General features: G+C 40.0%; 1 protein-coding gene across 1 annotated transcript in view; it reads left to right on the top strand.

The window, feature by feature from the left end:
• The first annotated feature begins 2,608 nt into the window (after positions 1-2,608).
• LOC306704962 (F-BAR and double SH3 domains protein 2-like) overlaps positions 2,609-17,954 on the top strand; it is a 30,806-nt gene continuing 15,460 nt past the window's right edge. The window contains exons 1-9 of the mRNA XM_079171586.1: positions 2,609-2,747; positions 4,901-4,998; positions 7,788-7,833; positions 12,289-12,365; positions 13,622-13,766; positions 14,141-14,274; positions 15,987-16,041; positions 16,136-16,264; positions 16,357-16,479. Coding sequence (XP_079027712.1) covers positions 2,727-2,747; positions 4,901-4,998; positions 7,788-7,833; positions 12,289-12,365; positions 13,622-13,766; positions 14,141-14,274; positions 15,987-16,041; positions 16,136-16,264; positions 16,357-16,479 — 828 coding nt within the window. The 5' untranslated portion in view covers positions 2,609-2,726. The remainder of the gene's footprint in view (positions 2,748-4,900; positions 4,999-7,787; positions 7,834-12,288; positions 12,366-13,621; positions 13,767-14,140; positions 14,275-15,986; positions 16,042-16,135; positions 16,265-16,356; positions 16,480-17,954) is intronic.

The following is a 17,954-nucleotide window of genomic DNA, read 5'->3' on the forward strand; positions in this document are numbered from 1 at the left end:
AGCACGAAATGGGTTTTTAATAATAGAAGGCTGTCTACTGTATAGTAGTAGTTTAAGGGCTGCAGCTGATACTTATTCCAGTCCAGTTTTATTTATTAATAGATTTATTTGTCTAACAGTCCATCACCGAAAACTGTACTTTATAATTACATTCAGCACATCACATTAAAAAAGCTTCTACTGGTAATTTGGGCATTTTTTGCATAAAAACTGACTGAATAAGTTAAAATAGTTCATTGACTGACTGATATTTTAGCTCTCATACTTTTATGTTTAGTTCATTTTAACAACCGCGCAACTCAAACAAAACAAATCCCTGAGTAATTAAAATACACTGTAGCACATGTATATATATATATATGTGCTACAGTGTATTTTACTTGTGTGTGAAACTAAGTAATTGGATGTTTATAAAGGAGATATTTTGGTGACAGTCTTGATTATATACTGGGGGGAAAAGTAAATGTTTAAGTGTACTTTATATTGTGAAACCTCACCACTAATAGATGATCAAAGTTGTCAACCAACAACCTTTCAAACATTCCTCAATACTTGTAAATCATTGCCAAGATCTCTTTTCTTTTATAAAAATGTGCACATTCAAGTTACAAAACCAAGCTTTTCTACAGACCTCCATACACACTGATGCATCTTGATATCTGGCTTTAAAATAAGAGTGACAGGAGTGAGTTGAATCTGAACAAGAGATAAGAAATATTTAGCATTATGCTGAAAAAAACCGATTTTATTTTGAAAACTGCTCATGGAACCGTGATTCTGTTCCTTCCCGCTTGATGCTGGTTCATGACGGAGGCGGTGGCTTGTCATGTGACCGCAGAGAGCCAATCAGACGTGAGACAACGGTCTATGGAGGACAACCCAGCTGGGGCGCGTTTCTTTCCACTCCATATAATTTACTACAAAATAAGAGGGGAGAAAAATGTATTTACATAAAGTTTAAACAAACAAATTAAAATGTTGTTTTACATGTTCAACAGTTTATCAGAAGTTCAAATGTGATTGGTGGGTAATAACATTGATGTACACACTCTGTAATACATGTAAAAAGTAAACTAAATGGACAAATAATGTATATAAACAAAATGAATCTGTTGCAAATATCCAGTTTACCATTTGTTCAGATGATTATATGTCCTTTACTTCTTTGTCATGATTTGCCTTCCTGATTTACAGAATGTGTATATCTATGTGTGTGTCTGTACATGTATAATATATTAAACAATCATCTTGGATATATATGTATATATTTATATGTGTATATATATATATATATATATATATATATATATATATATACGTATATTCAGATGTTCTGCATGCAGCTATACCTGTACTGGGCCCTTGTTATTTTCTGACGTGTCTCTGAGGATGAACCAGTCCAGGATGCCAACACAATAACAGGCATGGTGGCAGGAAGTTGGTCATAATTAGAGGAACACATACAATGAGACGTGGGCAGACTCATGAGCCGGAACTCAAAACAAGGTTTTAAATGTTTTAAAAAGGGCAACGAAGGGATATCAGCTCATTGGATTGCAGTTTGAGACTCATTACTTTAAAGTTTATGTGCACGAGAGATGAACATAGATATGAATAAAAAACACTCCACGTTCACCATTGATCCACGTTAGAGAGGACGAAGCCACTAGAGGGCTCACTGTCAAAGATGATTTATGGTGAGAACATTTCATTCAATACAGAGAAAGTTCCATTGTGAAATTTGCTTAACATAAAACACAAATGATTTACTGATTTACATAAACTGTGGTAACATTTCCTTTTTACACTCTGCATGTTTTATATGAAACAGTACGATAGTAGTTCAATCCAGACAGACTTAGTTGAATACATTTATTCTGCTGCTGTCATATCAAGTAAAACCATTTTGAATTTAACCTTAATTATCTCTGTAATAAATTATAATTAAGTGTAATAATCTCTCACAATTACATAATATATTAAACAATCATCTTGGACATTTAGAAGCCACTGAAAGGTAAATTTGCTGTGGTTTAAAAGAAGAGTAATAAATACGGTTTCAGACTTTAAGATGTATCAATGTCTCGTGTTTGTAAGAATGGATTATTCATGGGATAATCTGCAATGTCAGCTAAAAATCAAACACTTTAAAACCATTCTCAGTATTCTGTACTTTGTTTTGTATATTGATTCTGTTCTTTTAGTTCTTTTTTTACTGAACTATTATGTGGTTACTTATTATGATTTAGGCACGACTTTATTTATATAGTGCATATAATATATATTCAAAGTGCTTTACATAAGCAAAAAAAGCATTAGAATTACCTTTATCTGGTAATAAGTCGTTTTTTAGTTTTTGTAGTTTTATAGTGGCCTAAAAACCTACAAAAACATTATAATAAAACATTGTAATTGGCTTTTCTTTGATATGCATAAAACGTATAGGCTGGGGTTTACTTATCTAAACAATCTTTTAGAAAAAAAAAAAGTTGCTTTTATTTTGAAGATTGCATACGGAATTAGTATTTCATATACAGAGTTTTATTTTGAAAATATATCCGGAAGTGTGTGTGTTTGCTCCCCGCTGGCTAGCTTGACGCGTTGGTGTGTTTTCTGTTCCCTGCGGCCACAGAAGTGTTTTCAACTTACGAAACACTTGCGCAAACTTTGTCCCCAGAACGAACTACTTTACGTCTTTCGGTTAGTTTTTATGTCAAGAACCGAGGATGCAGCCTCCACCGAGAAAGGTGAGTTCAGTTTGAATCCACCGTTACTGGCGTGGAAGCGTTCTCGACGAACTGCTGCATATTTAATGGTTTTACCAATGTACGCTTTGTTGCTGCTGGTTCGTGGTTTTAAAGGAGAAACTTGCTTCTTTTTTTTTTATTCTGCAAATGTTAACTAGTTTGTTCTGTTTTTTAAAAAAAAAGAGCAACGAAGGAAGAAAAACTTTTACAACAAAAAAAAGTCCCATGTGCCACTTTTTTTTTTTTTGGGGGAGAATAGCCTCGCTCCCTCTCGAATGGAGAGAAAACGGTTCTTCCAAAATACCTAAAAAAACCTGACGACATGAACCGTTTCCCCAACAACACGTGTGCATATTTTAATACATATCGTCCCAGAGGTGTTGCGTTACATCAGCGCTGAAGCATCAAGTAAATATCACGGTCGGTCCGCACTGAGCTGCAGGATTGAGACGATAGCATGCGAGACAAAAGTTAAACATTTTACCCAAAATTAAATGAAGGTTGAGTTTTTTTGTCCGCGCCGATTGTGAGAGTGGGTCCACATTTGTTAAAGCAGAAAGTCAGAGTTGACTCGTGCGGTGTTAGTTAAGTGGGTCTGGAGCGATGGGACGTTAAATTGACAGATTTCTGTTCGTAGTTTGGTCCAAACGAAGAGAAACAGTCGCTGCTGTCACGTACGTGTTGCTTCACTTCAGAATAGTCTCCATAGTTTAAGAGTGAAGTTGTGTTTTAGTTAGAAATACACGTAGAAACACAAATCTCTGTAAAGTCTGGTTCTGTGGGATCATATTTCAATAACATGACACTAGAAAGCTGTTACACACAAAATACAGAAGTTAAAGCTCTGACTTGGCTGAACATTTTGAATAAATGATGATTTATTAATATGAACACATTCATTTAAGTTCAGACTTCAAACTGTCACATAATTAAAATAAACAATGAACATCAAGTTGTTCTCTAATGTTGTGATTAGAAGAAAATCATTCAGGCCTGGACTTGTTTTACATCCTTGATCCTCCTGTTAAAGTTTAGTACTTAGTACAACACACAAAGTATTTAATTATCAAATCACAAATGCACCAGATCCTAAGAGCCTAAACTCGAATATTTGACAATATTCAAGTTTAGTTTTTCTTTTGACCGACTAATTGTGTTATTACTTCTACTGTTAGGTGTTGTTGTGTCTCTGGGGAGAGAAACACTGAGTCAACATAAAACCAGTCAGCTGGTTGGTTCTACTTTGAGTTATCGGAGAGATCCACTGGGTTTGTTGTGAAGTCCACTTAGACACCAATCAGGCTGTTGATCTAATCACTAATATTCACTAATAATCAAGTTCTCAGCCACTTATGTGGAGCTGCTTTCCACTCAGGATTATTTTCATCATTAATCTGAAGATTGTTTTTGTTACAAAACATCACAAATCTGTGATCAGACGTCATCAGATAGCTTCTTTAATCCAAACAAGCGTTGAAAACCTAAAAGATGTTAGATTTACGATGTAAATACAAACAGCAGATCCTCACATTTAAGAAGCAGAACAAGTGAATATTTGTCATTTTTAACACAACTATTTATTTAATTCTTCACGTAATAAACTTATTTTAACAAAATTAAATAATAATTAAATAAAATAAAATAGACGTAGCGATACCAAAGCTATTACCAATTAGTTATTTTCTCGATCAAATAATTATAAATTCCAGAAGTCAAAGGTAACTTATTTAAATTGCTTGTTTATTTGACTAATAGTCCAAAACTCAAAGATGTTGAGTTTACTGTCGTATGTCACAAATACATTAATCATGTCCTCACATTGATTGGCTCTTAATGTTGACATCTTTATTTAGTTTTTGATGATTGAACTTTAATCCGGCTCATAATTGAAGTAGGAAACAAACCTCCCAGTTAACAGTAATGAGATCCGGTCAGCGCTCTTCATTGTTAATCTGACGGACATTTAGAAACGCGGAGCTGCTGCGTGATGATGACTGCAGCTCATTTTCACGAGCAGCTGTGAGCTCGGCCGAATCAACGGCGTCTCTGGAGTCGTTGGTAGACGAGTGAGAAGTATTTAGTGGAGAAATCCTCTTTTGTCTTTCTGTCCCAAGATTCTCTCTTAATAAACTGTCTTTTCTTCCGTTCTGCAGGTCCGGGTCACCCAGGAGCTGAAACACACTCACGCAGAGCAGACGAGCAGATTACAAATCAAACACCAGACAGAGTGTGACCTCCTGGAGGACCTGAGGTGAGCAGAGACTCCTCTGGTTCTACAGAAGTCTATGAGAAAATGACTCTACTTCTCTCTTGATTTATTACCTCAGTAAACATGAGTTTATGGTCTCAAGCTCTAGTTTCAAGTCTTCTTCAATACAGCATGATGATCATTTAGTAAATGATGGTCCATTTAGAGTCAAACAGACCATAAAGCAGAGCATGCTTTAGGGCGGGGCTACACGGCGTCTCTACGTCACTCCTCATTCCAGATGTGGTCACTTCCTGTTCACTGGTTAAAAAAAAAAACCATGATGGCGACGGACAAATTACGAACTTGAGGCATCAAAACTACCACAAACCAAAGAGAGACGTCACGACGACTACGTCCAATTTTTATATACAGTCTATGATTTTACGTGATACCTTTTTCCACACGCAAAAACAATTCCAAGAGCTCAAACTAGTACGTTGGGCCAGCAGGTGGTGAAAAAGTCTACGTCAGCGAAATACGTTAAATACCGGAGAGAAACCTTAGAATGCTTAGTGAGCTTATTGTCTCCTGCCAGTGGTAACTTGAAGGTGCTAAATTCGTAGAATTGGTATTGCAGCAAACTAAAGACACAGTGGAGTAATATCTACCTGCTGCACAACAGACGACGAGGTGGAGCTGCTGCTTTCATGGTAGAACGTTGTTGTTTTTAGACGCATGCTCATTAAACACACAAAGCAACAATGGACGTGATGAACTCAACGTTCTGCAAATGCTCCGTTTTACGTCCAGTAGAATACGAATTTGAAAAGTCTGCACCTTCTTTGAAAGGCGTTTTCAAGATATAAAAAGCCATTTCAGAGAACTCTGTTTACATGTGGACGAGAGGCCAAATCGTAGGGGTAAATATTAGCCTTAAAAATATCTGTATACGTGTGAAAAATGGCCGAAGATGTCAACAAGACACAAAACTCTTTCGGGCTTGTTCTGTTGGGGAAAAGTTTCCCAATGACGCTAACAAAGAGTCCTGATCTATGAGGCCTTTCCTCTTTTATAACTGAAACATGACGTAACACATCAAACTGTTAGCGCTAGCCTAGCATCGTCAAGTCTACACACAACCCATAATGCACTCATACATACACTCTGTAGGAGAAAACGATGAACAGCTTCGACCTGTTTATCCATACGTCTAATTAAAAGTAAGCAGCTGGTGTTATCCTCCTACACTATGATGCAGTTTGTTTTCTTACACAGTTGTAGATTTGATAAGTTCTGTTCTTTTCGTAGTATCGGTGAATGTTTAATGTCGGTCTGGTTCTAGTGTCCTTGAGGATTGTTTTGAAGAAGAGCTTCCTGCAACGTAAACCCAAAGATTAAAGTGTAAACGAGTTAAAGATGGTTGAATCAGTCCTCGTAAACACCGGGGCTGTCTGTGTTCAGATGCGTCGGCTTTGTAAAGCTTGAAGAAGCCAAAAAGGTTGCGGTTGTGTTTTCTAGCTTTAGTGTTGGGTTGAGTTGACAACCGGCTCCCCACTTCCTGTCTGTGGTCGGTGGCAGAGCTCTGAACCTCCAAACAGCTGGAAGTTAAGGTCAAAGAGAGCTGCCAGATGTTCTGACGGCCCTGAACCGTTTCTCTGTGGGAGGCTTCCTAACATCAGTCTGCACAGAAACAATGTGAAACACGACGGGTACAGAATCCACAGGGGTCGCTCCCTGATCTCTGACGAGAAATGACTCAGCAAACTGGAAATTGCATCTGCTTGTCAGCAAAAGCTCTTGTTTGGGGAAAAGGACAGGAAGTGAATGATGTGGGGGGGTTTAGTGGAAGAGAGGGAAGCTCCCGGGAAGTAGGCCGGATTGTTTAGAGTCGGGGTGGAGCGTCGCAGTCGAGTCTCGACATGTTTAATGACTTAATGAGGATTTTGCTGCAGTCACGTTTCTTTCTTCCCAGGGCTCTGACCTCTCTTCTTTCCTTCGACTTTTCTGTTTAAATGTAACTCGAGAGTTATCGTCCTCCTTGTTCCTGTTATTGTTAATCGAGCCTGAAGTCACGTTCACTGACATAGCTCGCTTTTACTCTGCACATTTTAAGGTTTATTTGTGAAACAAGCAAAGCATTTTTACAGCTATTCAAAACATCTAGCAGGAAACCCTTTATTGTTCTCTAAGAAACAAAAAGTCCAGTTTTGCATCAACATCTCGCGGACATGCAGAGTGAAACCCATCACAGGAAAAGGCATTAAAAGCCTCCGTAAATATGACTTAAAAACTACAGAATTGCTCCACAAAATACCTCCTAACTGACTCAAGACTTTTTGTCCGACTGCATCGTGAGAAATATCCCACGTTAAGCACCGCGGGAAGAGGAGAAGACGTGGAAAATGGCAAAAACAATCGGTGTAGACGGACAGCTGGACTTTCTTTGCTTACTGATAGAAAAGTGGAGGAACAACAAGCTGTTGATATATAATGTGATTGTTCCATTGTTGTCATGCGGAGCCGGATAAACTGAATGATGGGAACTCAGTTAACACATTAACACCAACGGTGCTACAGTTAAGAGTCCATTAATAGCTGCCAGAGCGTTACCCCTTCAGATTGACTTCACTGTTACATATACCGTCACCGTCCATGCTTCTAAATTACACCGTCATATAATATGTAGTCCAACCTCTACTTTAAGATTATGAACATGTGAAATATTGAGGGAAAAATATGCCAATACGGTATATAAATGTATATATCTTTTGTCAGATGTGTTGGTTGTTGTCTGGTCCTTGGTTGATGATTTTAAGATGATTCATGTTCACTGTGTTTCTCTTCTTCAGGACCTTCAGCCAGAAGAGGGCGGCTGTAGAGAGAGACTACGCCCAGGTGAGTAAATCTCTGTCGTCACTGAAGCTCGTTAGCGTCATCGCTGCTCTGCCTTGTCATTTGCGTCGCTAAAAAAAAAAAATACGGTTTAGCTTTCAGGACGCCGTTCCCTCAAAGACGCCATAATATGACAAAGTGTGGGTTGAGGATGTGGTCCCTTCAGAAAGCTCTTTGTTCTCTCGTGGCTCATGAATGAAAACAAACCACAACAGAACCAGAGACATCCAGTAGTGATCCGCCGGCTCGTTTCCTCCTCGCTGTGTTTTTTTTACCCGCAGCTTCCTGCAGACGTCAATCCTCCGTCTGAAGAATCCCTTCTTGCCTCTTTGGCTGTGTTCAGGTTTTTTGCAGTGCTGTGAGGAATGTCCACCACAGCTGTGAAGAGAGGGGGCACGTCTGTCGTTAACCAACCAGCAACCTTACATGTCTGTTTGCCCATGAGCATCTGGTCGTAAGGAAGGGGGGCTCAAAAAGAGCAGCACTTGTTGTGAACGACCGGTCTTAAATGAGCCAAATAGACTGAACCAGTGTTAGAAAAGTACTTAAGTACATTTTAAGCTACTTCTACTCGGCTACATTTATCTCTGACAGCTTTAGTTACTTTACAAATTAAGATTATTTCACACAAAACATGTAAAGTGTTTAATAATTATGAGGTTTTCTTATGAATTAAACTAAAAACGGTTCATCACGCTGCAGTGACACAGAGCCGGCCAAAAAGGCTTAAGAACGGGCAAGGTAGTAAATAGCAAAGTTGTCCGTTTTATTACTTTATGGAATAAATATGCGAATGTAAATTGGACGGAAAAACCAGGCGGCAACCTCCGGTTCTGCCGAGTGAAGCCAATGCGGACAAGTCTTAAAGCTGCATTCTCTCTAATGTCCACCAGGGGGCGACTCCTCTGGTTGTATAGAAGTCTATGAGAAAATGACTCTACTTCTCTCTTGATTTATTACCTCAGTAAACATTGTGAACATGAGTTTATGGTCTCAATCTCTAGTTTCAAGTCTTCTTCATTACAGCATGATGTTCATTTAGTAAATGATGGTCCATTTAGAGTCAAACAGACCATAAAGCAGGGGATGCTTTAGGGCGGAGCTACACAGTGATTGACAGGTCTCTACCAGAGACGTATACGGCGTCTCTACCTCACTCCTCCTCAGTCCAGATGTGGACACTTCCTGTTCACTGGCTTCAATTCATTCACAGAGCCAGTAGAACTGTGAAAATGTGCGTATACGTAGATTCAAAACACTCCATTCAAGAGAAGCTAACGGGGGAAAATCTCTGATGCCTGTTTGTACATTATTTATATTGCTTGGCTGGGTTATCATGTCACCTTGCATAAAAGATTTACGTTGTCTCCGACAAGGAGAGAGAACTAGAAGTACTAGAAGAGAACCTCAGAGTACTACTACTACTACAAAACACGTATTTTATCTGTGATCCAGCAGGATAATGTATCTCTAACTGTTACCACCAGTTGAACCACAACCGTGGTTGGCTACATCGTTTACATTTAACACTGTAGTTATCGACGTCTGTGCTGTGTGTTTTTTAGGAACAGGAAACGTGTATTTTACATGTCTTTTAAATATCTTTAAATGTGTCATGAACGCAGTGGGAATTTGAGAACGATGAGTGAATCTGATGCGTGTCAGTGATCCAGTGGAGGGTCACGATCAGCCTGCAGGAAGAGCCTGAGTAACCCGCTGCATGTGTGTTTTATTGGATATGCATGCCCCGAGTTAGACCGCTGTTTTGAAAGTCAGATTTCGTCAGAACCGAGCAATGCAACACAGTTCTGTCTTCATGTGTTCAATCCGCCCTGAACAGGAGTTATTACGAAAGCTGTGTTTCACTGTAGATTTATTAAACTGGCAAACGCAGCTCAGAAAACTATTCAGCCGCTATTTTAATAATTGTTTTCTCATTTGAGTTTTTTAAGCTGAAATGCCCCAAAATTCCCTGGTTCCAGCTTCTCAGGTGTAAATATATTCAGTTTTTATGATTGTAAATTAATATTTTATGCAGGGATGTCGGGGTTAACGGGTTATGTTGTAACCACGATTTCATAACAGAAGTGAAGAAGCTACAATATCTGTGGTGTCCTGGTTCCTGCATTGTTGCTCTGTTAAAACGAGTCTTTTGAGACACTTCAAAGGAACAAACTTCACCAAAATAAATCCTTAAATCAGCCGCGTGTGGGAACATTGTGGACGTATGAAATAAAACCAGGGAGTCATTTAACGCAGTTCAACCATTGCAGTGTGGAATTAAGTTTTACGAACGATCGTTATCGGTTTATATTCAGTAAAATAATCTGTGATCTGAAGATCTCTGATCCCTGATAACGTTATTGTGAACAACACATCCATGAGGCTCCATGATGCCTTCAGGCTCCATTCAGTTAAAAAGATGTGTTCAAATGCTTGTTGTTGTTGTTGAGAAACTTAGATAAATACAATAGTTCAGAGACGTTTTCACATCAATATAAAATAGATATTATTGATGAATTATGAGCTGTTTAACTTCCTAAAACATCATTACAACTGCTACAATCTTTTATTCCTTAATTATTTATAATTTTTTGTCATTTTATGGACCAAACAATGAATTGATTAATTGAGAAACACAACGATGAAAACAATCGTTTGTTGGAGACCTCGATGAAAGTGTGTCGTGGATATGGACTCGATGCTGTGATAATATTCATGAGCGGAGATGAACAGTTGCTGCTACCAGCTTCTTAAATGTTTGTTTTCTACCTTCCTCTGTTTTATATTATTGTAAACTTAATTTGTTTAGATTTCGTTGATTGGACAAAACAAGAAATCTGAAGATGTCACCATTTTATAGACCAAACGATTGAACGGGTTCATTGGATGCATGAGATGTCTTCACTGTGCGCCTCGGTCTGAAAGGTGTTCTGTGCGTCCGGGTCGTGCTGCCTGTTGGTCATGTGATCAATTAGACTCCCGCTGCCAATGCTTGAATCAAAGTGGGTCAGAGTGTCTCTGGAACACTTCGCCCTCTTTTGGTTTCAGCCTCCTCTTCTTTTTATCCAGATCTCTTCTCTGTACACGCCCCCTTTTTTTTTTTCCTGGGTTCTCTTACACCTGCAAGCTGCTTTAGCCATTAGCCGCTTGCTATTCACATCACACCGTGGTGATAAAATGTCCTCCTCTGTGTGGCTCTTCCTCGTCCTTCAGCCTCTATCTAAAGTCCCACAATGGTCGGGTTTGTAGCGCCGTTTGAAGCTTTTGGCACAGAGACCACCGACCAGGACCCGACGAGTTCAGGTCCTGGTCCCCCCCCCCCCCCCTCAGGACTGCATGACAGGGCCGGTCTCTTTTCACTGTGCACGGAGGAAGGATGGACGGGGCTCATTTCCTTGATGGAAAGGTCAAAAAAACAACACAAAACCACAAAAAATACCGAACGTCGGCTCGTATCTCGAAACAGAAGTAAAATAAATAAGTTTCCCCTCGTATGTTTAATTTGTGCTGACACTTATCACTCTGACCTGTGTTCAGTTCAGTTCGTTATTCAGAGATAAGAGTGAGAATCACCAGAGGATGTCATCACAATGCTTAAGTCATGATACAATATATTTGCTGTTTTTGCGACCTGAGAATGAGTCCACATACGCTGCATTAACCTGGTTATTGTAAAACCTGTTCACATGTCAGTTATTTATATTTGTAATGACTTTATGTGGTACTTAAACATGTTAAAGCGGTACCGTAGTACATCAATGTAGTAGTACTGCACGTGTGTAAAGAGTCAGATTGATGCAGGAGGAGCTGACATAAATCAACTAAAAAGCTCCAAAAATTCCCATAATGCAACACAACCGCTGGGTGAATATCTGCATCTTTAAACTGCACGCTGCCAGTTTGTCTCCCGGGTTAATTGTTTTCTTCATTGTGGCGTAAACCGAGTAATTATGGTGATTTCTTTTGTTCCAACCAATTTTTGAATGTAGCGGTTTCGTCCTAAACATTAGAACACAAACAAAGAAAAGTCAACTCGACCCAATTATCTGTAGCTTTTATGAGTCTTTCTAACTAGCAGCACGATAATAATTATGATGTAATAAGTCCACTTAGATCATCTGAACAGAAGTATTAAAGCTCTTTCTGGTTACATTTCTCTGACATTCCAAACATATCCTCACAGTTTTATCCGTCTATTTCTGTATCTCAGGAGGGTCACTGTGGTCTGAATGAATTACATTTTTCTTCCCCAAAATATGAGCCCTACGTCAGCATAAAAACCAGCAAGTGAGCCAACCTCAGGACTGTGGCTAACAGGTGAACGAGTCCACGCGGTGTTCAATCACATCGAGGGAGCGTTGGATTTTAAGTGGAGTGGTTTATCTAAGAGCGTCCGATGTGAAGAAGAGTGTTAAAGGTGAAAGGTCATCCCCTCTTTTGTCTCTTCTCTTCCAGGCGCTCCAGAAGTTGGCCAATCAGTATCTAAAGAGGGAATGGCCGGACAGTCTGACAGAAGAACAAGCAGAACACGGGTAACTCAACCGCCTCACGTTATGTTTTATAATTGACCCTTTCGCTAAGCCCCGCCCCTGAAGAGCAAACTCTCCAATCATAGCGTAGCATCGTCCACCTCCGACCAACTATCCGTCTCTGCTCCACAGATAAACGTTTCTACATAAAAACCTGTGGAGCTAAACATTAGCAGAGTACGTTAGCTCATCATTAACTAGCGTTAGCACCTTTAACCACTTTAACACTGTGGTCTGTTAGCTTCTATCTTTATCTTTTTAACATGTTTTCACTGATGAATCACTTTAAAATCCTGGATACATCTTTAAAACACATTTTAGATCCGTCTGTCTGCTTCTCTCTGAAATCGCTTTTTAGTTTTCCCAAAATTAGATTATTTATTCAGGGAGTGAAGGAAAAAGGCTTTTTGTCTCACAGCTCTTTCCCCCTCACATGTCAGTCGAGCTGCAACAGTCGATTAACTGATTAGTGAGCTTTTCGTTGTTGTTTTAGTCATTTTTGTTCACTATGTTTTCGGGTTGTCCAGCCGGTTCTTCCCCCTGAATAGCGATATATATATCTCAGGAACACCCGGAAGGAAATTTCTTCAGATTTGGCATAAACGTCCACTTGGACTGAAAGATTAACTGATAAGAATTTGGTGGTCAAAGGTAACTGTGATCTCACAAAAAGACCAAAAGTCAAGAATTCATATGCTAATTAAGAAAGACAACATTTTGGACGGCTGTGGATGTAAAGTGCAGCTTGTCTGTTGTCTTGTCTGACAAACAACCACGAAGCGGTATTTCTAGTTTTTAGAAAACATTTATTGTTTCCAGATTCTTAACTGTTTTTGATTTTATGTTTTTGTTCGCCACACATGACAGTAAACTAAATATATTTTGGTTTTGAATCATTGGATTAAACGAGCTGTGAGTTCTGGTAAATTAATTCTCTATTTACGATTAAAATAAATTAATAATACAATCAGTGAGAAAGTAATTGACAGATTAATCAACAAGGAAAACCATCGTTAGCTGCAGCTTCACGCGTCTGTTGTTTTTACTTTGACGTCCTGTTTTATTCCTTTGCAGTTTGTTGACGCTCGTTTTGGAGGAAATTAGAAGTATTTGTTTGATCGCACCGAGGCCTGAATGGAGAAAATACACCATTAATCGTGCAGCCAAACTCCAAAATGACCATTTGGCAGACAAAATAATGACTCTAGAGGGTGTGAAGTGAACCCACGTGTGTTTCTGTTCGTGCGTTTGTTTTTCAGGAGCATGTATTGGGTGTGGAGGGCCTATTTGGAGGGCACGGTTCAGGTCACCCAGTCCAGAATCAGCGCCTGTGACAACTACAAAATCCAGGTGGCCGATCCGGCCAAGACGGGCCGGCTGCAGAAGGAGCAGCAGCTGAGGAAGGTGAGACGGGTTCAAACTTACAAACGTGCTCTTTGTCCTCTGTGGACTGTGTCTCAGTGTCGGACTTTACGTAAATAACCAGAGTAACACTGATAAACGTGCAATGAACAATCTGCCGTATGAGGACAGAAGCTGCAGCACTTCTTATCGTTAATGGCTGCTATCAGCGACTTGGACTGAAATATATCTTCTTCTTCACACTCTATTTTAAATACATGCCCTCATAGCTCCTTTATCACACACGCCATCATGACGTTCACTCGCCACACAGGAATCTTTGCATATTTTTGCAGGAATAATAATTTCCCTACATGTAAAGCTCTCTCTCTCGTGTCCCTTTCTCTGCGTCTCTTCCTAAACATGGTGTCCCTCAGTGTATCGAACAGCTTACGGTGGTTCAGGCGGAGCTGCAGGAGTCGGTGAAGGAGCTGACGAAGAGCAGGAAGAAGTACCAGGAGGCCGAGACGATGGCTCAGGCCGTCAGAGAGAAGGCCGAGCTGGACGCCAAGTATGAACCCAATTACTCTGCTGCCATCGGCACATTCTAGCGATGTTATTTTAAACCAAACGACGAAACGTTTTAATGTGGAAAAAATCTCCATTTTTCCACATTGTTTCTGATATTTTTATAGACTAAATCAGTAAAAGATGCCCTCCAGACCAAAAATAATCTGCTTTGAATATATTTTTTGTGTCTGATATGGTTTTTCAATAAGTTCAATTAAACTAGTAAACAAACATTTTATTAGTTTAGCACTTTAAAAGGTTCTCAAAGGCACTTTAAAGGATAAAAACGAGACAATAAAAGCAATAACATAAGAAAAATAAAACACATTTTAGGCACTGAAAAGGCCGTCCTCTGTGTTTGTGCACTGGTGGATTGACACTGGTGAGAGTTGTGTACTGGACCACGATTAGTTTAAAACTTATCTGTAATCTCACAAATAATGCTCACAAGTCGTACAAATCTTAAACTGAGATTTGCAGACTAATCATTCCATCCTCCAGCAAACAAATCTAATAGCAACAAGCACCATTATATAACATAGTTTTTACTGGGGACTAATATATTGTGACCTGATTATTTATCACCTGGTTTTATTATTTGATGTTTTTATTACCTTCTATTATTTAAAGAAGTGCTGTCACACTCTCGACATGTGATGCAGCGGCTTAAAGCCACGTTCTTACTGTGGGACAATAAAGTAAATCTGATCTTATCAATCTGTCTTCAGTGTCAAACTCCGCACATTGGCAGATTAGACACTTTGTCCTGCAGCTGACTCACTTTGACTCACATTGCAGACATTTTTTCTGCGCTTCAGGGAAGTTTATTATAGAGCAGCTCGTGAAGTTCAGCTCGGCAGCTGCTTTGGCGCTCGTTCTAATACTACAAATACTACTTTCTTCTGGCCTGATGTGTACACAGACACACTCTTCTCAGCGTCTGCAGAGTGACTGGAGGTCATTGAGGTGGAAATAAGTCAAGTCAGCTAATTTCATCTCTGTGGTGATGGACTCACATTTATTGTTGAAACTTTATTTTTCTCTCTTTAAATAACTGCAAAGTCTTCACTTCCTTTGTGTTTGTTGCAGCTGTAGTTGGTCTCATTTCAATCGGAGTGTTTACATGCATTTAACAAACCAGGTTACTCAGATAAACGATGTTGCGCAGGTTCACATGTTTACGTGCGCTGTAGTAACCTGGTTACTGTAAATCTGCGTAAACATGCAGCAGGACGCACCACGGTTTCACGCTCTGCGGCTCACGTTCCTGCAGTTTCACAAGAGTATCGAGAACTACGTTGGCCTACAGGTGACATAAAATAATGCAAAAGGCCCCTTATAGCCAGTGTTTGGTTTGTCCCTTCTGGGCTACTGTAGAAACATGGTGGACTCCTTGAAGAAGACCTGGCTGGCTACTTAAGAGTCACATAACATAACTGATAATGTCATATAAATATGATAATAACAGCTAATTATCTCGAGCTCAAAGTGAGTTGTGGCAAATCCCAATTTAGACTTGTATTATGAAAAGTACTGCATGTTTATCATAATTCAAAAACCTCAGAGGCCTCACAATTTGTTCATACTTTGCTGACATTAATACATTAGAAAAACATATGAAAACGAGCCATATGCTGCTCAAATACAAAACTACAACTACCGGTATATAAAATATTAAAACTCTGCTCATCTGGCCCTCTTTACCCTGTTCAGGTCCAAGCTAAGTCTCTTCCAGTCCAGATCCAGTCTTCAGAGGGCGAGTGTAAAGGTAAGAGATCTTTACATCACAAAATAAATACTAAAATCTGCTCCACATTTTGAGACATTTTGGTGCCAACAGTCGTGAACGTTTTACCTTCCAGCTGAAAGCCAAGAGGAGCGAGTGTAACTCCAAAGCCACGCACGCCAGAAACGACTACCTTCTGATGCTAGCAGCCGCTAACGCCCACCAGCAGCGCTACTACGACACGGACCTCATGGACTGCATCAAGGTGAGGACGCACTCTCTGGATGGATGGATGGATGGATGGATGGTGGGAGGTTAACATGTGCTGTAAACTTGAATGTGTGTATTCATCTGCAGGTCCTGGATGGAAGAATCTATGAGCAGGTGAAAGATTACCTGGTCTCGCTGTGTCAGACTGAGCTGGAGAGTTACCAGGCCGTCCACGACACCTTCAACCAGCTCTTAAACAGCTCAAATGGGGTGAGTCCTCAGAAACCTACTGGACAACCAGAACCTCACTTTAATATTCAATACGTGCATCTACAGAGTCTGAGCTGATACGTTCAGCTCTCCTGACACAACCTGAAAATTAGAAAAGCGTTGTTTAGATACGGATCTTTGGCTTACTTTATTTTTCTTGATCTGAATCCTGAAGGTCTTAATTAAAAAACAGTTTAAGTTTAAGATAAACTGTGGATGTGATATGAATAGAGATAGATAAGAGAGAAGATGTGTCACTCTGTTGGAGCTGTTAGAACTACAGAAACACCCACAATGCTCAGCGGTGGAGGATCTTCATCACAAACCATCTGTTTCTGATTACAGACAACAGCCAAGTTTGATTTAGTCTCGTCATCGAGTCACTCACAGAGTTAATTATTGAAAAACCAGCTAAATGAGAAGCTGCGATCGGACAGGTTTTTTTCTTACACTCGTCTTTAAGAGACGGAGAGGCACGATAAAAGATTTAAGAATAGATTTGTCAGAGCAGAGAAACGCTGCGCTGTAGCAGCTGCAACTAAACACTCCTAGAATACAGGTTCTAACTAGAACCATATAGGGTTCTTCTGCTTGTCCCCCTGGGAGAACGCTTTTACTTTGGATCCACCTGGAACCCTTTCAGAGGGTTCTACCTTGAACACAAATATAAAACGTTTATATCTAGAAACATCTGTGAAAGGTTTCACACAGAACCCTTTTTATGAGGGTTTCTTCAAAGAACCCTTCAATGGTGTAATGGTTACACCCAGAACCCTCTCTGGAGTTTCTATCCAGAACCCTTCCACCCTCTAAGGGTGCTAACAAAAGCCCACCCAGGGAGTTCTACCAAGAACCCCTTTATATCCCATGAGTTTCATCTAGAACCCGCCCAGACAGTTCTATCGATAATGCTTTTATATTATAAGGGTTTCATCTAGAACCCACCCAGGGGGTTGACGGAGAACCCTTCTTACATTCCAAGGGTTTCATCTAGAACCCACCCAGGGTACCTCATGCGGATCCTAAAGGGGCTGATCCTGATTCACAATCACAGTTTTTGGGGGTGTGGTCTGGAAGGATCTTTTAACACGAGTGCTTTCAACAATTATTTTTTCCAAAAGAGTTCTTTAGATGCAAATGGTAAAAAAAATGGTCCTGGGTAGAACCTCAGACATTCAGGAAGAACCCCTTTGGGACCCTCGTCTCTAAGAGCAGCTTGAAGTGAGTTCCTTAAAGAAAAGTTCGGCCTTTGATCGGGTTTATTTTAGCCGATGGCGATCGATAAGATAACCGATCGTCTCTGACACCGGCCTTCAGGATGAGTTCAGGACTTCAGGATCACTCGTGTCTTTGGAAGAGTTGAACTCTACCGGCTGCTGATTAACCAGAAGGTGTGCATTACCTCGGCGTTCCTCGGTTACGTGCACTCGAGCCGTCGTTGGCCTCTTTCAGTCTGGTTTGTTCAGGTTTCCTGC

This window comes from Pholis gunnellus, assembly GCF_910591455.1.
Source record: "Pholis gunnellus genome assembly, chromosome: 13".
NCBI lineage: Eukaryota > Metazoa > Chordata > Actinopteri > Perciformes > Pholidae > Pholis > Pholis gunnellus.